The sequence below is a fragment of the Mytilus californianus genome, unplaced genomic scaffold (assembly GCF_021869535.1).
Source record: "Mytilus californianus isolate M0D057914Y unplaced genomic scaffold, xbMytCali1.0.p SCAF_28, whole genome shotgun sequence".
NCBI classification, from domain to species: domain Eukaryota; kingdom Metazoa; phylum Mollusca; class Bivalvia; order Mytilida; family Mytilidae; genus Mytilus; species Mytilus californianus.
The window spans coordinates 2,167,954-2,191,065 of NW_026262677.1; the positions used below are offsets into that span (position 1 = coordinate 2,167,954).

The 23,112-nt window shown below is 33.1% G+C and overlaps 1 protein-coding gene across 1 annotated transcript; it reads right to left on the bottom strand.

Moving 5' to 3' along the window:
* Window positions 1-496: 496 nt before the first annotated feature.
* LOC127732816 (uncharacterized) lies at window positions 497-22,137 on the bottom strand. The gene is made up of 3 exons (XM_052241990.1): window positions 21,522-22,137; window positions 10,666-10,830; window positions 497-1,029 (listed from the first exon to the last, which is right to left on the bottom strand). Exons 1-3 carry the CDS (start codon window positions 22,094-22,096, stop codon window positions 996-998), a joined length of 774 nt encoding a protein of 257 aa, XP_052097950.1. The 5' UTR covers window positions 22,097-22,137; the 3' UTR covers window positions 497-995.
* Window positions 22,138-23,112: the final 975 nt, after the last annotated feature.

The following is a 23,112-nucleotide window of genomic DNA, read 5'->3' on the forward strand; positions in this document are numbered from 1 at the left end:
CTTAGTACATAAGTTTAAAACTTCTCAAAAGTTGTTGAACAAAAGACAAATTTTATTTTTGTTTTTTTTATTGAACATGTTTAACCAGTATAAACATGATAATAAACTCTTACCTTTAAACATCGTTAACAAAGATAAAAAGTGTCATTTATAAAAAGTAATTAAACATTATATCATTCTTTTAAAATTGTCAGGTTTAACATCTAAATGATATCAACAACAAAAGTGAAAATCAAACATTCCTATATTTCCTAATTCAACACTGTAAAGGTAATGTTAATTATGTAAAAGCACAAGAATATATCTATAATAGTACCAATAATATAAAGCTCATTTGCTGGAAAACATACTTAAAAAATAAATCAATTAAAATCAACCCTTTATTTGATTTAAAATATTTATAACAATGATACAAATTCATTTCAAATTTTACATACATGATTCCAACACATATAATAAAATTAAGAAAAACATAATATATATTTTTAAAAAACAAGAATGTGTCCATAGTACACGGATGCCCTACTCGCACTATCATTTTCTATGTTCAGTGGACCATGAAATTGGGGTCAAAACTCTAATTTGGCATTAAGATTAGAAAGATCATATCATAGGGAACATGTGTACTAAGTTTCAAGTTGATTGGACTTCAAATTCATCAAAAACTACTTTGACTAAAAACTTAAACCTGCAGCGGGACAGACGGACGAACAAATGAACAGACGAATGAACGGACGCACAGACCAGAAAACATAATGCCTCTCTACTATCGTAGTTGGGGCATAAAAACAAGTACACAAGGTGCTTAAGTGCTAGACTATACAAAACAATGAACGAAAAACAAATATGATATACAGCAACAAACAACAACCACTGTATTACACTGATTCCTGACTTGGGACAGGCATATACAGAATGTGACTGGGTTTAACAAGTTTGTTGGCGCCAAACCTTCCCTCCAAAAAATTGCAACTGTCCTAGATATTGAACTTTTCTCAGTCTGGCCTGTTTTCTTCATTCTTTTTCTGCCTGTGAAAGAAAAAAAAATTATTCACTGCATATGTCAATGTATGTTGAGATGTTTTCCTCATAATTATGAAAAGGATACCTTTTCACATAGTCTGGGGTAATACTAATACAAGTTGTTTTTTTTATTATTAACTGGTACCAGTAAATTATTATGGAGATAGAGTTGTATCCCTTAGACATTCATTTTTTTTTACTTATATAAGTAAAAAAAATTCATATTTTCTTCTTTTCTTGAACTTTTCTGGACTACAATTGCTCTAATTCAGTATTTAATTGTCAGTCTTCAAAGTTGTATTTACTATTCCTAAAAGTATAGTTCCATGGACAAAGAAATTCTCATTTGTCTGTTATCTTCAAAATACTGTTCATTTCAATCCTCTATCAGTAGCAATTTTTTAAGGCCTTCCGCAGTTACTTAACATCATTGCTAAGAAGATTTTTTCTTAAATAATTTGAGATAAAAGGTTGAACTCTAATTAAAAAAATATTAGCAAAGCAGAAAAAAAATGTTCAGCCATAGTTTGACCTCCCAAAAGAGTTTAAAAAAAATACTTGTATAAGTAAATTTTGGAGAAGATCAGGTTGAGATTAGTCATACTATGAAAAGACAAAGTGCACATGCTGAAATGTCTGGCCTGCTTTAATAACCATTGATTTTTTGTTGAAAGCTTGAAAGATACAGATTTTACTTCAAGTATCACATAACCTCAACACTTTTTAAGATCCATGACAATGAGGTTAGGGTCAGATAAATCCTATCAGACAGATATAATTGAAAACAGAGCAGAACACAAAAACTTAACATTGACCAATGAACCATGAGGTTATGGTCAGATGATACCTGCCAGATAGACATGTACACCTTACAATTATTACTTGTACTCCAAATATAGCTGACTGTTTGCTATTAAAATTTGAAAAAAAACAGACCAAAACACTAAAACTTTTAAACATTGACCAATGAACCATCAAAATGAGGTCAAGGTCAGATGATACCTGCAAGACAGACATGTTCACCTTACAATCATTCCTTACACCCAATAAAGTTGACTTATTGCTTACAGTATCTAAAAAACACACCAAAACACAAAAACTTAACATTGACCAACTATAATAAACTGTTATCACAGAGATATGTCTCGCCTTTTTGTAATTTTGATAATGCAAATATTGAAATTAAAATAGCAATACTTTAACATGTAAGTTATGCAAATATTCAAAGTTGATGAACCATGACTGAAGGTACATGGCTAAGCAATCTCCATTGAATGAGATGTGCCAATGCTAATACAACTGCATACCAAATACCATTGGCTTATTATAAGTCGTTCCCTTTAAACAAACCTAAACACAGGGGTTAAAAAATCCAATAGCCCGACACCCGGGGCTACAGCATTTATGCTTCGGGCAATCAAAACTTGTAACCCAATATACCCGACGGACTAGTAACAAAAAATTCTTGGCGTTTCCAAAATAGAAAGTGGAAAATCCCCTCATCACTATTCTATCTTAGCCAATAAGATTCAATTACGTCATCCGGGATTTCAAGAATTTGAACTGATTTTGTACATGTTTTTAAATAGAACAAATAACTCTGGGTGGACCGGTATCATGTATTGATCGCAATTCCCGTACTTTCAATATCGATTTCTCAGTACAGGGGGTATTGTACATTGCTTATGCCGAGATTTTCAATTACCGGTGACGGTTTTGGGCCAGTGGGGGTATATGATGCATTGATCGATATTGACCTTTCATGTCGGACAGCTGTTAAGCACTAAACCATGCAACAAAATATTTGAAATATTTGAGTACGGACACCCCAGGAACTAATGGTCAGTTTCAAAACAAAAAACGGTAGATGTAGGGGCTGAAAATTCATCCCAAAAAAGACAAATACAACCGGGAAAAGCTGAAAAGAACATTTATAGTGTCATGGACAAAAAGATTCCCAGGGCAAGGTCGGCTGTTGCTGATGATAAACCAGAGACAATGTTTTGTGTATATTGCCGTTATTTTCCCTATCACGCTAATAAAAAGTCTGCTTTGTATGTTGGAACAAATATATGATTTGAACCACTGGTTTCACATGACAAGACCAATGAACATGTTTTCTGTAGTTTATCATGGTGATCAGAGATAATCTTGGGAAAACACTCGTGCAAAAAGAATGTCATAAATCAATACAGCGGTCAGTGACTGGAAATTTAATTACACATGTATTATCGCATTAACTCTTCAATCCATTTAAATCCCCGAGATCCTGTAAAATATTTAACAACCCATAGTACAACGGATAGAAATGAACAAGTTTAAAGAACTCGTTGTATTATGCAGCAAACTCTGAATTTGTAAGACATACTCGGGCTAGCAGGTCAGTTTTGATGGGCTAGCAGTTCTTCCAACAGGGCTTGTAAAATCCTGCTACCAATAAGTCCTGGGCTAGTGAGCTGTAACAAAATTTGTTAACCCCTGTAAACACAAACATTAACTTGTAAACTATGTAAAAGTTTCAAAGTCAATGAACCATGATCAGGGGTGGGGCTATATAATCTCCATGGAAACGATACTTGCAAATACCAAATATCATTGACTTAACATTAGCAGTTCATCCTAATCTAATCTAATCACAAACTAATACATGTGAACTAAGAAAAAGTTTCAAAGTCAATAGACCATGACTGAGGGGAAGGGGCCAAATATTCTCCATGGAAATGAGATGTGCTAATGCTTATACAACAACTGAACACCAATTAACATTGGCCTACCACTAATGGTTCCCCTTGAACTGACCTAATCACAAACTAATACATGTTAACTTAGCAAAATTATCAGTCTATAGACCATGACTAAGGGGGCGGAGCCACATAATCTCCATGGAAATGAGATATGCCAATGCTTATACAACTGCATACCAAATATCATTGACCTACCACTAGTGGTTCCCCATAAATTGACCTAATCACAAACTAATACATGTAAACTATGAAAAGTTCCAAAGTCAATAGACCTTGACTGAGGGGGCTGGGCCAAATAATTGCCATGGTAATGAGATGTGCCAATGCTAATACAACTGCATACCAAACATCATTGACCTACCACTAGTGGTTCACCATGAACTAGACCTAATCACAAGGTTAAGGTTAAGGTCAGATGAAACCTATTTGTTTATTTCATGTCCTTTTTTTAAATTCTGTGTAGTAATAATTTATCCTCTTTTGAATGACAATTAACATATTTCAAACATCAAAACATCATAGTAAATAATTATTACAAACGTCATCTTCTTTCACTAAACATGCTCTTATCAACTTATCAATTTTTAATTTCTTTCTTCCAAAGATGTAAATTCTGGCTCTCTGACCTTTCATGTTTATGTTCAATAAAAAATATATTCTCTTGTCATTAGAAAATAAATATAAACTGAGCAGTTAAGCTACAGTAGCAGAGAAAGATAGTGACAGTCGGGTGAAATTTCGGACTTTTACAAACTGGAAGTTGGAACTTACTTTCAGTTTTCAATTTCTATTTCTACTTGTTTTTTATCAGTGGTACACTGTCAAACTATTATTCATTTCTTCCAAAGACGTAATTTCTGACTCTCTCTCCAAGTACATAAATCTGCCTTTCTTTATCATTATACGGCATATTTTAAGAACTTGAAAACATTTCAGATTTAGATAATGATCGTGTTGTTGTTCTGTCACCGGAACACATGCGATGTCATGGTCAATTATTATCACCAACCGTTAAGGTAACTAGGATTCACTCAAAGTGAAACATTTCAATGACTTGGAACAAAAGCCACGTGACGTGACCAATGTTATTTCGCGCTTTTAAAAAAGTTCAAGTGAAGAGATTGATGTCCAGGATTGTCATGTAAAGCAGATTTGTTATCAGATAAGTATAGTTACTGGAAATCTGTTTGATATTTTGTTTATAAGATATGAAAATTATTACGGTATTTGATATGGCTTTCATTAATTGCTCACATCAGAAAGTGGTCTTTGTCTGTCAGCTTTTCGATGTCAGCATAAAAAAACTGTGATAAATGAATATTGTTTTGAATTCCAGGTATAACTGATAAAATTATACAAGATGAAAAGTGTGAATGTTTTTAATTCCCATGTTAAAATAATTAATTATACATCAATCATTCTTCTTTTGTTTGAAAGGTAAAAGAGGGGTAGGGTTACAACTTACAATTATTTGACCAAAAAAATGTGTTCATAATGTTGTTTTTTATCGTAAATTTGCAAAATAGAATATAAACAACATTGATTAATGAAAATAAAATTTATTGATCCTTAAAATCTGTTTTATTTACAAAATATCAGGAGCTATTGATTCTTTGTGGAAAATTTTATGTTCTTGCAGGTGGAAACTGCTTTTTAATTTTATGGATGTAATTGAGCATTTGTTGGTAGTCCTGATACAGATAGAAAGAGAAGTATACAAGGCTTCTTAACAAGTAGACAATCTGTTCAAGATAATTGAAGATTGTAGGAAACATGCATGGTTGAATATGGTAGGAATCATGGTTGGACATTTAATGTTTTTAACATGATAAATACAGTATATCCTGCTGGGATTTATTTCGGGATCCCCCTTTTTTCCCAGGAATCCCAGTATATCCCAATCAAAATCCCACAATATCCCAGTATATTTACACTGGGATTTATTTCAGGATCCCAATTTTTTCCGGGAATCCCAGTATATTCCAATCAAAATCCCACAATATCCCAGTGGGATCCCAGTATATTTGCAATGGGATTTACATCAGGATCCCGCTTCTTTTGCGGGAATCCCGAAATTTTATCCTGGTGGAATGAGGTGGGATTCCAGATTTATTTTCTCTTGGGCTGGCTTTAAAAAAGTTGGAGCCAGAAAAATCGCCAGCTGCTTTATTTTGTCGCCAGTTTTAAAAACTTGGAGCCAACTTTAGAGCCAGCTAGAATCTTAATTTCCTCCACCAAAATTGAAACCATGTTCAATTTAAATTTCTTATGCACACAGCCTGCACTGTACATCATTTAACATGTTACACTAAATTAGTTATTGCATAGGATTTATATACATGAAAAAACATGTGTACTTTTATTTTCTTTGTCAGTATTTCTTACGTCTACTAATAAAAATATAACAATAAAGATTAAAACAAAGCATCTGTTTTTCCACAAAACAGCATATTGTATGTATTTATTTGAATGTTTATTTCTCCAAACAGTGACTAATGTGACTTATATAATGACTATTTATGATCAATGTTCCTGTCCTTACAATTAGCTTATGGTCTGTATAGGCTGCAGAACAGAGAAAAGGTTTTTAAATTAAAAAAATAAAGAATGGCAAAAATGGGAAATTAAATGAAGAAAAGAGAATAATGGGTGTTTACATATACAGAATAGTGAAAATTTATATAAAAAATAAAGAATACAGAAAATGATGACCAAAGCACCCTACCAATCCTGCTACCAAGACCCTCTTAACTATGTCCATAACTCAAAAGACCTCCTTTATAAATTCTTAAGTCAGAAGTATGTAGACATATCTTGAGTAGGTATCTCAATACTATATATATATATATATGAAAAAATAAAATTGAGTTATCTTTCTTTATTCAGGTGTGCTCCTTCTACGGAGGATTATACACAGTACGCAGTAGAAGTAAATGCGATCAACAATGGTGGCCAGTTTTGTTATTTTTGTCTCAAAATTGAGGTCAGGCAAAGACATATTACATCTGAATTTACTATTTTTTACGGAATGCAAGTAAAACGATGTTGATTATGGTTTTCGTCTTTCTGTCAATTATGTTTTCTTCTTGAAAATACAGTAAACGTTGAAAATTGTGCTTTCGTATGAAAATTTCTTCAAATGAAATGACAAATGCCGACTGACTGATTCTATTTGAATGAGGCCATAAAAAAGAATATGTTTGTTTGCCCTAACCCTACCTACCCAGAAAATAGCTGCCTACTCAAAATCTTTTATTGTCCTGATGTGAAAAGTTTTTTTTTTAATCAGATAGGCATGAAGACTTAAAAACATCTGACACTTCAATTTCTCTTTGTCGAAAAAAAAAAAGAAAATGCCTACCTACCTACCCACTGACTCTACCTTTGGGTAGGGTTTGGGCAAACCAAAATATTTTTAAGTGTGGCCTGAATGAATGTTGATGATCATTAATGATCCATCCGATAAACGGATTACCTGTAACAACAGATTATGACACCTGTTGTAACCGTTGATTAGCTTGGGGTCATAAACAAAGTCATAAACTTGTCGCCAGGTAAAATTTCGTATAATTTATTTTTTTACATTTACCAATTTAAATGAAGATCAATATGTTACCGTTACAGTCAAGAAATGAAAATTTTGACATAGGAAAATGTTGGCGCCAGAAATATTGCCAGCAGCTGTATTTTGTCGCCAGATGAAATAAAAAATCGCAAATTGCGACATTGGCGACGCCCAGCGCGGTCCCTGAGATTTATCCCGGACTGACATAAGTACCTAGCAAGTTAACAAACACGTAAAAATACAAATATTTTCATAAACACTAATAACATTTTTTTGTGTAGCTCTTTAATCAGTTGTAAATTGATACCTCCATATTTATATCATTTATGGCATGGCAGAGTCCATGTTTTGAAAAAGGAAACCTTAGAAATCACTTAAATAACTATAGGCTCTAAAGAGCCTGTGTTGCTCACCTAGGTCTATGTGTATACTGAACAAATGACACCCTCCAACATTCATGACACTGTAGGCGAGTATAGAATTCATGACATAAATCTCTTTTTTGTTGATCTTGTATTGCTGATCGTTTTGACGGTTTAGTTTCTCTCTATCTTCCTTACTTTTTGCTTAAAACACAAATAAGGGTAAAAAAAAACTCATTTAAGGGCATCCACTCCTATAAAAATTGACAGTCTACTAACCTTATCAGCAAAATCTGACTTGTTTTTAGATCTTGCCTTGCTGATCATTTTTGTTATTTAAAGTTTCTATTTATCTATGATAATTTTTATCATATATATAAAGCAAAACGCAATATAAATTGGTAAAAATTGTCATTAAGGGGCAATAACTACAAAAGAATTCTTCGCACAATTTACTGCATATTGTCTTAATTGCAGATCTTGTCTTGCTGATCATTTTGCTTATTTAAGTTTCTATCTATATAATAATTGGTAAAAATCATCATCAAAGGGCAATAACTTTAATAAGGAGTCAACTGACGATTTCAACCATGTAGGGCAATATGCGTAATTGATTTTACATAGGCGGTAATGGTAACGTTTTCCTCTGTAGCACAGTCCATATCGTAAACTTGGATATGCATGATGGCTCTTTTCGAAGCTGAGACATTTTCACATATGTGGTTAAATTTTCGGGGTCCGAAGTGTGCTTCATTTTCCCGTAAATTAGCACACCCCGAAAATCCTTTCGTGATGCGGCTCCTGGTGGTAAAAAAATCCCTTTTTACACACAATAAGTTCTTTGAAAATTTAATACTTTACATACATTTAATATCTGATAGTTTTTACACATTTATTCTATGGTCCTCTACTTTTCAAATTAACACAAATGGTTAAGCTCAGTCACTTGTTAAAAATAGAAACATGTCCAATATCACTACACAGATTTTTTGTTTACGCACAACTTTTGTGTTCCTCAAGTTGAGGCGCATTAGGGATATTGACCCATGTCTAAATTATTTGTAGATCTTGTCTTGCTGATCATTTTTGCTCTTTAAAGTTTCTCTGTATCTATTACAGTTTTCAAGATAATAGGCAAAAATGAAAACAAGAATGCACACGCTGAAATGTCTCGCCTTCTTTACTAATCATTGATATTATGTTGATAGTCCTAAATATAAAGCTTTACTACAGCTATCACATACACTTAACATGATCCAAGAAAATGAGGTCAAGGTCATATAAACCAAACAAGAAATACATGTACACCTTACAATCATTCAATACACTAAATATAGTTGACCTATTGTTTATAGTTTCTAAGATACAGACTTAACCAAGAAAACTAAACATTGACCAATGAACCAAGAAAATGAGGTCAAGGTCAGATGAACAATGCCAGGCAGACATGTACTACAGCTTGCAATCCTTCCATACAACAAATATAGTTGACCTATTGCTTATAGTATTAGAAAAACAGACCAAAACACAAAAACTTAACACTGAGCAATGAACCGTGAAAATGAGGTCAAGGTCAAATAAAACCTGCAAGACTGACAGGTACATCATAAAATATTTCCATACACCAAATATAGATGACCTATTGCATATAGTATTAGAAAAAAAGACCAAAACTCAAAAACTTAACTTTGACCACTGAACCATGAAAATGAGGTCAAGGTCAAAAGACACCTGCCAGCTAGACATGTACACCTTACAATCATTCCATACACCAAATATAGTAGACCTATGGCATACAGTATAAGAAAAACAGACCAAAACACAAAAAACTTAACTATAACCACTGAACCATGAAAATGAGGTCAAGGTCAGATGACACCTGCCAGTTGGACATGTACACCTTACAGTCCTTCCATACACCGAATATACTAGACCTATTGCTTATAGTATCTGAGATATGGACTTGACCACCAAAACTTAACCTTGTTCACTGATCCATGAAATGAGGTCGAGGTCAAGTGAAAACTGTCTGACGGGCATGAGGACCTTGCAAGGTACGCACATACCAAATATAGTTATCCTATTACTTATAATAAGAGAGAATCTAACATTACAAAAAATCTTAACTTTTTTTTCAAGTAGTCACTGAACCATGAAAATGAGGTCAAGGACATTGGACATGTGACTGACGGAAACTTCGTAACATGAGGCATCCATATACAAAGTATGAAGCATCCAGACCTTCTACCTTCTAAAATATAAAGCTTTTAAGAAGTTAGCTAACGCCGCCGCCGCCGGATCACTATCCCTATGTCGAGCTTTCTGCGACAAAAGTCGCAGGCTCGACAAAAATGGTAAAATTTGTCATTTAAGGGCATTAACTCCTTTAAAAAGTCCCCTGACAGTTTTGACATACATGAACAATATGTAGAGCTCAACATTCTGATAATTTCTGCCTAAGTCAGACTTTCTCTATTTATAAAGGTTTTTCAAATAATAGACAAATTTTGCATTTTATGCCTTAGTTCTATTTTCAGCCATGACGGCCATCTTGATTGGCAGGCAGGTTCATCTGACACATTTTTTAAACCTGATACCCCAATGATGATTGTGGCCTAGTTTAATTAAATTTGGCCTAGTGGTTTCAGAGATGAAAATTTTTGTAAAAACTAACAGACGCCAAGTGATGAGAAAAGCTCAGGTGAGCTCAAAAATAAAAAGACATGCACAATGGCATTATATAAATAAGATTCTCTAGAATTTTTAAATCCATGTCCTATTTAAGATGAGATGGTAGAGAAACAGCAAAATAATAATTGAATCATTAATTGAGCAATCATATCATGCAGTCCATTCTCTCCTCTATCCTGCTTTAATGCAATAGGTCCAAAATAATTTTTATAGGTTGTTTATGCAGAGTAATGTAAATGTATATGGAATATCTCTATCATTAAATGTATACTACCCATACCTGTCACATTTATCTTTCTTCTGATGATATCCATCAGTTGAGCTTTTCTCAGAATTTTCCACTGCTTCTTCCATCCAATCATCAAACCAGGAGTCATAGTTTTCAATTGATGGGTCCATTGAATCAATGTCCTTCTTTATTATATCTAACCAGTTTAACTCTCCTCTGACCAACAAAAACAATACAGAGCATATAAACATTTCATAAATTAAAGAGTGGCAACAAAAATAATCAGAATAGCATTACTTTTTACATGTAATATATATACAAGCTTTACCTTGATAAATTTTTTTTCATTAAATTATAAATAATCAAGAATTCTCTAAATATACTGGGGAAAGTTACCCACAGGAACTAATTACCTTAAATAAATCAAATATTAACAGCGAAAGTGTCCTTACTAGGTTTTGACATTTCAGTTTTACACCAGAAACTCTAAGTAATTTATAGATTACCCATAGCATTCAAATCCAAAACATCACTTCAGACACTTGCATAAGGAACGAGTTGGATAAATAAACACCGTAAGGTGGTGCTAGAGTACCATCACTTTTGTCGTAAATTTTTCTGTCTGGTAAATTTATAATTAAGTCAGGGATTTCGTTACCACAAATTACTTAAAACCTTTACTAAATTCTTCCATTGATACAAAGATTTTGTTTGCAAGTTTGACTGTAATTTTAGAAAACTTTTTCAAACGGAATAGCACATCCTAAATTTTACAGTGATGTTGTTAGCTGGGCCCAGAAATTTAGATACGATCAGGGTAAACTTATCAATCCTTTAAATAAACTATTTCTAAAAGGTTACCTGTTCAACACTGCAATTAAATCTTTGAATACTGTTTTTATTGGTATAAATATCGATTTTTATCATGTTTATCAGTAAATTACTACCATACTAAATATTACACATTTGTACTTTCACGGCACTACAATCTGTCGATACCTTTGTTTTGGCATTGCACAAGGTCATGTTTTTCTCTGACTGTTAATGATGTCTTTACACTTAATCAATTGGATGTTGGATGTGTAATATTTTAGTGTTAGAAACATGATATTTTGTATTAGTTGTTATTGGCTTTGAACTAGCTGTCAGTAACTGAAAGTACTCTCAGATTTGTACTTAAAGTCTTTTTTGTTGTTAGGGATGAGGGATGGATATATACCCTCCCATGTCCTGTCTGTCATTTTGTTCTATGTTTTTCTTGAATTAATTTGATGAGTTAAGCCTTTTTCAACTGATTTTTATAGTTTGTTCTTATGTTGTGCTGTTACACCACTGTCCAAGGTTAGGGAGCGGGTTGAGCACTCACAAACATGTTGAAGCCCACCACATTCTTTATGTGCCTGTCCCAAATCAGGAGCCTGAAGTTCAGTAGTTGTCATTGGTTCACATCTGTCATATTTGGTTTTTGGTTAATTATTTTGTTATAAATTAGGCCGTTAGTTTTCTCAATTGAATTGTTTCATAATTTTTATGTCTGGGCCTTTTATAGCAGACTATACAGTATGGGTTTTTCTCACTGTTGAAGGCCGTACAGTTGCCTATAATTGCTTACATCCACTTTATTTGAACTTTGGTGGATAGTTGTCTCATTGGCAATCATACCACATCTCCTTATTTTATATCTAGCTAGGTGAAGCTAAAAAGAAGGCTACAATGTAATAGAAAACTTGAAATTTATCTTACTCATTGGTTATGTACAACTTGCATTTCAACATGTTTTTCCATAATAAACAAGCATTCTGAGAGTATCACATGGCAATACCTAGTCCACTATTGGTTAAAAATTCATTGTACTGGAACAAAATGTTAAATTGATCTATAATTTGTCATGGTGTTAACTATATAACAAATATCAAATCAATTTCTTCAAGCATGAACAAAACAAGTGTGGAAAACTGGTTATTTGCGTGAATTTATTAAGTCCAAGGACAATAAAAATCATCTGAACCTACCAAAATTCTATCTTTATCTGCAACTTGTCATGGTTAAACTATATACCACATATCAAATGAATATCTTCAAGCATAACAAAACTAGAGGCTCTCAAGAGCCTGTGTCGCTCACCTTGGTCTATATGCATATTCAACAGGGGACACTCTCCAACATTGTAGACGAGAATAGAATTAATGACAAAAATCTCTGTTTTTTTTTTATCTTACATTGCTGATCATTGAAGTCTGTTTAGTTTCTCTCTATCTTCATGATCTTATTTAGCTTTTGCTCTAAACACAAAAGAGGGTAAAAAAACTCCTATAAAGAGTAACAGTCTACTTATTATATCAGCAAAATTTGACTTGTTAGTAGGTCTCGTCTTGCTTATCATTTTTGATTATTTAAGTTTCTATCTATCTATTATGATTAATATCATACAAGGAAAAACGCCAAAAAAATGGTAATAAAATGCTCCGCTGGGGCGCAGCTTAATACGACCGCAGAGGTCGAACCCTGTAGAGTTGGGGCAAGTATGGACAAAACATTTAAGCTTGATACAGCACTGAATTTGGATTGTAATTAAATATTTGACACAGCATAGGTTTCTGACACAGAATGAAAGTGGTCTAAGAACTTAAAAAATTTTAATTTACCTATTCAAACCATATCATTATTATTTGCTTTTATATATAAATCAGAAATAACCAATTTAAAATGGAAAATTCTAAAGAAAAAAAAAGGAAAAAAAAAAATCCCCCCCCAAATTTTTTGAACCCCCTTATGATTCATCACCCCCAAACTCAATCCCAGCCTCCCTTTGTGGTATGGTACCTTGCAGTACAATTTCAGAGAGATCCATACACATGAACACAAGTTATTGTCTGGAAACTAGAAAAATGCTTGTTTTTTGGCCCCTTTTTGGCCCCAAATTCCTAAACGTTTAGGACAATTACCCCCAAACTCAAACCCAGCTTTCCCTTTGTGATATGGAACCTTGCAGTACAATTTCATAAAGATCCATACACTTACACACAAGTTATTGTCCTGAAACTAGAAAAATGCTTGTTTTTTTGCCCTTTTATGGCCCCAAATTCCTAAAATTTTGAGGGAATTACCCCCAAACTCAATCCCAGCCTTCTCTTTGTGATATGGAACCTTGTAGTACAATTTCAGAGAGATCCATACTCTTACACACAAGTTATTGTCATGAAACTAGAAAAATGCTTATTTTTTGCCCCTTTTTGGCCCCTAATTCCTAAAATTTGGAGGGAATTACCCCCAAAATCAATCCCAGCATTCCCTTTGTGATATGGAACCTTGTGATACAATGTCAGAGAGATCCATACACTAACACACAAGTTATTGTCATGAAACTAGATAAATGCTTGTTTTTTGCCCCTTTTTGGCCCGTAATTCCTAAAATTTGGAGGCAATTACCCCCAAAATCAATCCCAGCATTCCCTTTGTGATATGGAACCTTGTGGTACAATTTCAGAGAGATCCATACACTTTCACACAAGTTATGTCTGGAAGTTACAAAAATGCTTATTTTTGGCCCCTAATTCCTTAACTGTTGGTACCATAACCCCCAAAATCAATCCCCACCTTCCTTTTGTGGTATTGAACCTTATGGTTAAATTTCATTGAGATCCATTCACTTAAACTAAAGTTAGAGTGCGAAAACTAATGTGTCTTCGGACGACGACGACGACGACACCACCGTCATACCAATATACGACCACAAAATTTTTTTTTCGGCCGTATAAAAATCATTATTAAAGGGCAATAACTCCAATAAGGAGTCGTTAGACAATTTCTACCATTAGTCTTAATTGTAGATTTTGTCTTGCTGATCATTTTTGTATATTTAAGTTTCTTTCTCTATCTATTATAAGTTTAAAGATATAAGACAAAAACGCAAAAAAAATTGTACAAATCGGCATCAAAGGGAAATAACTCTAATAAGGAGTCAACTGATGATTTCAACCATAAGACTTATTTGAAGAACTTGTCCTTCTGATCATTTTTGCAATTTAAAGTTTCTCTCTATCTTTTATAGTTTTCAAGATATGATAATAGGCAAAAATTGAAAAAAAAGTGGTAAAATTTGTCATTTAAGGGCAATAACTCCTACAGGAAATTGTCTTACAGTTTTGACGTATATAGATAATTGGTAGAGCTCAACATTCTGAACAATTTAACCCTCGTCAGATTTCCTCTTTTTATAACGGTTATCAGAATAATAGACAAAACTTGCATTTTACCCCCACTACAAACTGCTCAGAGTCTGAAAAGACCAGTTTTTGTGATCGACCAGTAAAGTCGAGCACAGATTTTACTCGACTTGTCTCGACAGTACTTAACTGTACTCGACTTTGGTCTCTACTTTACTTAAATAGTCTGAAATGGTCTCGACCAAGGCTCGACATGTCTCGACCAGTCTTGACCAGTCTTGATCTGTCTCGACCAGTCTCGACCAGTCTTGACCTGTCTCGACTAGTCTTCACCTTCAATTTTAGTCTCAACTGGTCTGAATCAGCCCATCTAACTAAATTAAATATTGATCTTACAAAATTCCAGGTTATTTTGGTAGTTGGTTCATTGCTGGGATATTAAAGAAGTAAATTAATAGGTAAAAAATAAGCAAGAATTTTCAGTTTTGACTAAATTCAGATAGTCGTCTTTTACTATTTCTATAACTTTTTCAAATCAACTTGGATTTTCATAAAACTCTACAGCTATCTCAATTATACATTGATCTTGCTGAATCCCTGGTCATTTTGTAGTTTGGTGTATTGCTGTCAAATTTAAGAATTTAATTAAGAGGTAAAAAAAAGCTAGAATTTTCAGTGGGACTGAATTCAGCTAGTCAACTTTAAATTTGTTTATTATTTTTTCAAATTAACTTGGATTTTCATATAACTATACAGCTATCTCAGTTGTATATTGATCTTTCTGAATCCAAGGTCATTATGTAGCTTGGTGTATTGCTGTCAAATTTAAGGATTAAATTAATAGGTAAAAAAAAAAGAGATTTTTCATTTTGGTTAAATTCAGATAGTCAACTTTAATTATTTCTATAACTTTTTCAAATCAACTTGGATTTTCATCAAACTCTACATCTATCTCAATTATACATTGATCTTACTGAATCCCAGGTCGTTATGTAGTTTGGTGTATTGCTGTCAAATTTAAGAATTTAATTAATAGGTAAAAAAAAGCTAGAATTTTGAGTGGGACTGAATTCAGCTGGTCAACTTTAAATTTGTTTATTATTTTTTCAAATTAACTTGGATTTTCATATAACCATACAGCTATTTCAGTTGTATATTGATCTTACTGAATCCCAGGTCATTATGTAGTTTGGTGTATTGCTGTCCAATTTAAGGATTTGATTAATCTAGGTCAGTAAAGTTAGAATTTGCAGTTTCAAACTAAATTCAGATAGTCATCTTTAAATTTTTTTTTAACTGTTTCAAATCAACTTGGATTTTCATCAAACTATACAGCTATCTCAATTATATATTGATTTTATAGAATGCCAGGTTGTTTGCAGTACTTTGGTTTATTGCTGCCAAATTTAAGGATTAAATTGATAGGTAAAAAAAAGTTAGAATTTTCAGTCGACTGAATTCAGATAGTCAATTTCAAATTTGTTTATTACTTTTTCAAATTAACTTGGATTTTCATAAAACTATACACCTATCTCAGTTGTATATTGATCTTACTGAATTCCAGGTTGTTATGTTGTTTGGCATATTGCTGTCATATTTAAGGATTTAATTAATCAAGGTAAAAAAGCTAGAATTTTCAGTTTGGACTAAATTCAGACATTATCTTTGACTATTTTTATAACTTTTTCAAATCAGCTTGGATTTTCATCAAACTTTTCAGCTATCTTTATTATATATTTATCTTACAAAATGCCAGGTTGTTTTGTATGTTGGTGTATTGCTGTCAAATTTAAGGACTTAGGTAAAAGGTAAAAAAAGGCTGAAATATTTTAATTTGACAGCAATAAACCAAATTAACAAATACCCTGCTATTTTGTTAGATAGATATATAATGGAGATAGTTGTAGATTTTGATGAAAATCCAAGTTGCTTTGAAATAGTTATAAAAATATTTAAAGATAACTATCTGAATTTAGTTGAAACTGAAAATTCTAGCTTTTTTACCTTGATTAATTAAATCCTTAAATATGACAGCAATAATTGCCAAACAACATAACAACCTGGAATTCAGTAAGATCAATATACAACTGAGATAGGTGAATAGTTTTATGAAAATCCAATTTAATTTAAAAAAGAAATAAACAAATTTAAAATTGACTATCTGAATTCACTCGACTGAATATTCTAACTTTTTTATTACCTATCAATTAAATCCTTAAATTTGACAGCAATAAACCAAAGTACGGCAAACAACCTGGCATTCTATAAGATCAATATATAATTGAGATATTTGTATAGTTTGATGAAAATCCAAGTTGATTTGAAATAGTTATAAAAAAATGTAAAGATGACTATCTGAATTTAGTTCGACACTGCAAATTCTAGCTTGATTGACCTAGATTAATTAAATCCTTAAATTGGACAGCAATACACCAAACTACATAATGACCTGGGATTCAGTAAGATCAATATACAACTGAGATAGCTGTATAGTTATATGAAAATCCAAGTTAATTTGAAAAAATAATAAACAAATTTAAAGTTGACCAGCTGAATTCAGTCCCACTGAAAATTCTAGCTTTTTTTACCTCTTAATTAAATTCTTAAATTTGACAGCAATACACCAAACTACATAACGACCTGGGATTCAGTAAGATCAATGTATAATTGAGATAGCTGTAGAGTTTTATGAAAATCCAAGTTGATTTGAAAAAGTTATAGAAATAATTAAAGACGACTATCTGAATTTAGTCAAAACTGAAAATTCTTGCTTTTTTTTTACCTATTAATTTACTTCTTTAATTTCCCAGCAATGAACCAACTACCAAATAACCTGGAATTTTGTAAGATCAATATTTAATTTAGTTAGATGGGCTGATTCAGACCAGTTGAGACTAAAATTGAAGGTCAAGACTAGTCGATGCAGGTCGAGACTGGTCGAGACAGGTCGAGTCTTGGTCGAGACAGGTTGAGCCTTGGTCGAGACCATTTCAGATTATTTAAGTAAAGTCGAGACCAAAGTGGAGTACAGTTAAGTACTGTCCAGACAAGTCGGGTAAAATCTGTGCTCGACTTTACTGGTCGAGCACAAAAACTGGTCTTTTCAGACTCTGAGCAGTTTGTAGTGCCCATATGTTCTATTTTTTGCCATGTCGGCCATCTTTGTTGGCAGACAGGGTCATCGGACACATTTTTTAAACTGAATACCCTAATGATGATTGTGGCTAAGTTTGATTCTATTTGGCCCAGTAGTTTCAGAGGAGAAGATTTTTGTAAAAGATTACAAAAATTTACGAAAATTGTAAAAAATTGACTATAAAGGGCAATAACTCCTTAAGGGGCCAATTGACAATATTGGTCATGTTAACTTATTTGTAGATCTTACTTTGCTGACCATTATTGCTGTTTACAGTTTATCTCTATCTATAATAATATTCAAGATAATTTCCAAAAACTGCAATATTTCCTTAAAATAACTAATTCAGGGGCTGCAACCCAACAACAGGTTGTCTGATTCGTCTGAAAATATCAGGGCAGATAGAACTTCACTTGAAGAACATTTTTACCATTTGTCAGATTTGCTCTAAATGCTTTAGTTTCAGAGATATAAGTCATAAATTGCATTTTACCCTATGTTCTACTTTTAGCCATGTCGGCCATTTTGGTCGGCGGGTTGGATCATCAGACACATTTTTTAAACTAAATACCCTAATGATGATTGTGGCCAAGTTTGATTCTATTTGGCCCAGTAGTTTCAGAGTGGAAGATTTTTGTAAAAGATTACAAAAATTATGAAAAATTGTTAAAAATTTACTATAAGGGCAATTACTCCTTAAGGGGTCAATTGACCATTTTGGTCATGTTGACTTATTTGTGGATCTTACTTTGCTGTACATTATTGCTGTTTACAGTTTATCTATATCTATAATAATATTGAAGATAATCACCAAAAACTGCAAAATTTTCTTAAAATTACCAACTCAGGGGCAGCAATACAACAACGGGTTGTCTGATTTGTCTGAAAATTTCAGGGCAGATAGATCTTGACCTGATGAACAATTTTACTCCATGTCAGATTTGCTCTAAATGCTTTAGTTTCAGAGATACAAGCCAAAATCTACATTTTACCCGTATGTTCTATTTTTAGCCATGGCAGCCATCTTGGTTGGCGGGCCGGGTCGTCGGACACATTTTTAAAAATACATACCCCAATGATGATTGTGGCCAAGTTTGGTTAACTTTGGCCCAGTAGTTTCAGAGGAGAAGATTTTTGTAAAAGTTAAAGGACGACGAACGACGGACGCCAAATGATGAGAAAAGCTCTCTTGGCCCTTTGGGCCAGGTGAGCTAAAAAGGGCAAAAAACTGTATATTTGCATGATGTTTCTAAGTCCAAGGACCATTATTCTAAAAAAAAATCATAAGACCAGAACAAAATTCAAACTTGAAGTGTAACTGGTCATAATAAAACTATATTATTACTATATAACAAATATCAAATCAATATCTTCAAGCACGAAGAAAAAAGTGTGGAACACTGATTTGCCAGACTGACGGATGGACAGACAGACAGATGGACTTTGTCGGTAGGGGGCTAAATAAACTCATCATAGACACTAGGATTGAAATTTTGTATTTCACCAGACGCGCGTTTCGTCTACAAAAGACTCATCAGTGACGCTGGAATCAAAAAAAGTTAAAAAGGCCAAATAAAGTACAAAGTTGAAGAGCATTGAGGACAAGACCTTTGTATGCATGATCAGACTGCAAAGCTAAAAGGTACACAAGTTTTGCAATCTGTTGGTGTATGCATTAAATTCAAAAGGGATTAAAAAGTATGTGACCTTTTACACATGTTACATCAATTTGATAACAAGAGTGCACACGCTGAAATGTCTCGCCTTCTTTACTAAGCATTGATTTTATGTTGATAGTCCTAAATATAAAGCTTTACTACAAGTTACACATAAACTTAACATGATCCAAGAAAATGAGATCAACGTCAGATAAACCAAACGAGAAATACATGTACACCTTACAATGATTCAATAAACCAAACATAGTTGACCTATTGCTTATAGTTTCTAAGAAATAGTCTTAACCAAGAAAACTTAACATTGACCAATGAACCATGAAAATGAGGTCAAGGTCAGATGAACCATGCCAGACAGACATGTACACCTTACAATCAATTTAGGCATTAAATATAGTTGACCTATTGCTTATAGTATCTAAGAAACAAATTTAACCATGAAAACTTAACATTGACCAATGAACCATGAAAATGAGGTCAAGGTCAGATGACACCTGCCAGACAGACACATACACCTTACAATCATTCCATACAACAAATATAGTTGATTTATTGCTTATAGTTGAAGAAAAACAGACCAGAACACAAAAACTTAACACTGAGAAATGAACCGTGAAAATGAGGTCAAGGTCAAATAAAACCAGTGAGACTGACATGTACATCATAAAATATTTCCATACACCAAATATAGTTGACCTATTGCATATAGTATTAGAAACAAGAGTGGACACACAAAAAAAACAGACTAAAACACAAAAACTTAAGTAAAACCACCAAACCATGAAAATGAGGTCAAGGTCAGATGACACCTGCCAACTAGACATGTACACCTTACAATCATTCCATACACCAAATAAAGTAGACCTATTGCATACAGTATAAGAAAAACAGACCAAAACACAAGAACTTAACACTGATCAATGAACCGTGAAAATGAGGTCAAGGTCAAATGAAACCTGCGCGACTGCATATAGATCATAAAATATTTCCATACACCAAAAATGGATGACCTATTGCATATAGTATTAGAAAAAAAGACCAAAACTCAAAAACTTAACTTTGACCACTGAACCATGAAAATAAGGTCAAGGTCAGATGACACCTGCCAGCTAGAAATGTACACCTTACAATCATTCCATACACCAAATATAGTAGACCTATTGCCATACAGTATAAGAAAAACAGACCAAAACACAAAAACTTAACTATAACCACTGAACCATGAAAATGAGGTCAAGGTCAGATGACACCTGCCAGTTGGACATGTACACCTTACAGTCCTTCCATACACCAAATATACTTGACCTATTGCTTATAGTATCTGAGATATGGACTTGACCACCAAAACTTAACCTTGTTCACTGATCCATGAAATGAGGTCGAGGTCAAGTGAAAACTGTCTGACAGGCATGAAGACCTTGCAAAGTACGCACATACCAAATATAGTTATCCTATTACTTATAATAAGAGAGAATTTAACATTACAAAAAATCTTAACTTTTTTTTCAAGTAGTCATTGAACCATGAAAATGAGGTCAAGGACATTGGACATGTGACTGACGGAAACTTCGTAACATGAGGCATCCATATACAAAGTATGAAGCATTCAGGTCTTCCACCTTCTAAAATATAAAGCTTTTAAGAAGTTAGCTAACGCCGCCGCCGCCGCCGGATCACTATCCCTATGTCGAGCTTTCTGCGACAAAAGTCGCAGGCTCGACAAATATCTGGCAAGAATTGTACACATGAGTGTGCATAAAATGTAATTTTCCATATAATCAATATTTCCAAAAAAACAAGCATTTAACCTAACTATACCCATAGTAGCTACCTATTTCTTTTTGAATTTTACTATCTTCATGACATTCCATATCTTTTTTTCCCTCGTACATATATATTAACTCACTGTAATACAATGGAAATACTTACACATCTGTAGCTTTAGGGGCTGAAACATTATCAGAGCTGGATGGATGGATACGCTCTGGCATATATAGCCATCTGGAACTTTGAATGATTTTTTCAAATCTGTCTCTTCCAAACTGTGGAATCAGATCACATGTCCCTTTGAATTGCCTCAAAACCTTCTGATGTGGTGTTGTACAAAATAAGTTATGGTGAATTAAGAGCCACAAATCCAATACTGCATCAAATCGAAGATTATTTCCTTCGAAAAGCTTTAAAGTTTTATTTGTTCTCATTAAATAGTCATAACTAGCATCATACACTGCCACAAAGTAAGTTTCTTTCGTTATGAGACATACAGGAACTGCAGAAATATTGTTTTTGGTTAGATTTTTGTTTTTTATTTTTCTGTGCTTACAGAGCGAGACTGAAATAGCCTGCTTTAAGACCTGATCAAATTTTTTGGCTTCTTCTGGCATAACTTCTGGAATGTCTTTTTTCGCAAATTCATGGCCATTAATATCATCTTCTTCATACCCATTTTCAAAGAAATATTCAGGTATTGTTATAATTGCAGAGGAACTTTCCATAACATCCATGACATCTCGGAATAAATCTTCATCACATGGAAAAAGAACTAGATCAGCATTCCCATAAAAAAGTTTTGGGCTTCCTACAATGATTTAAAGAACTGTCTGATTCAAGAGCTGAATAGTATAATTTTTCAAAAATAAAATAAAAGAACAGCATTCCAATGTCCCCATGGCCAACCATCTCACATTGATCTGTCCAAGGGCAATAACCCAACAATGTTTTTGGTGATTCCTTTTGCATTTTACCTTAAATACCCTACATCATGTACATGAAATGTAAACTTAAGATTGATTAAAATTTTATTTTCCATCAAATTTCCAGTTCAAAGGGACATAATTAACATTTCAAAAAGCATAACTCTGGAAAAAAATTAAACAGGGCTGAATTTTTAAACATGTTTGAAACGTGACAGATATAATCCCTGGAAAATAGAATACATAACGATCCATCAAGAACAAGAAAATGCAATGTTCTGGTTAATACACATTCTATAACAATCAAAGCACTATTAGTGCTGTGGGCAATCAATTGAAAAAACAAGACAGTAGTAATGATGGTTTCAATTAATAATCAGCAATTATTATATATCAAGTCGACAAGTGTATCATTTAATTGTAGTGTCCTGACTCTCTGACACACTTTTGTCAACAACATAAAATATGTGAGCATATACTTTTTCTTAAAGTGCTAATTGCCAGTATGATAGTATTAATTGCCTGTCTTTTTAAATGATTTATTCTGTGATGATTTATGTATCTCTGCATTGACATAAATTATATATGTAAACAATAATATGCATCCACTTGAAAACATGCCCCACTCAAAATATCCTTTGTCTATCATGTCTATTTTTGAAATTTTCAATATTTAGTCATCAGTGTTCTCCCCAGAAATTTTGGATAGCATCACATTTGGCGTAAAAAAATAAACTGTATTTTTTTCAATGTCATTTGTCGTGATGCGGCGATGGATGCTCTATTTCCTTTATGATATTTATGTTTATATTGTTCAATTCATACCT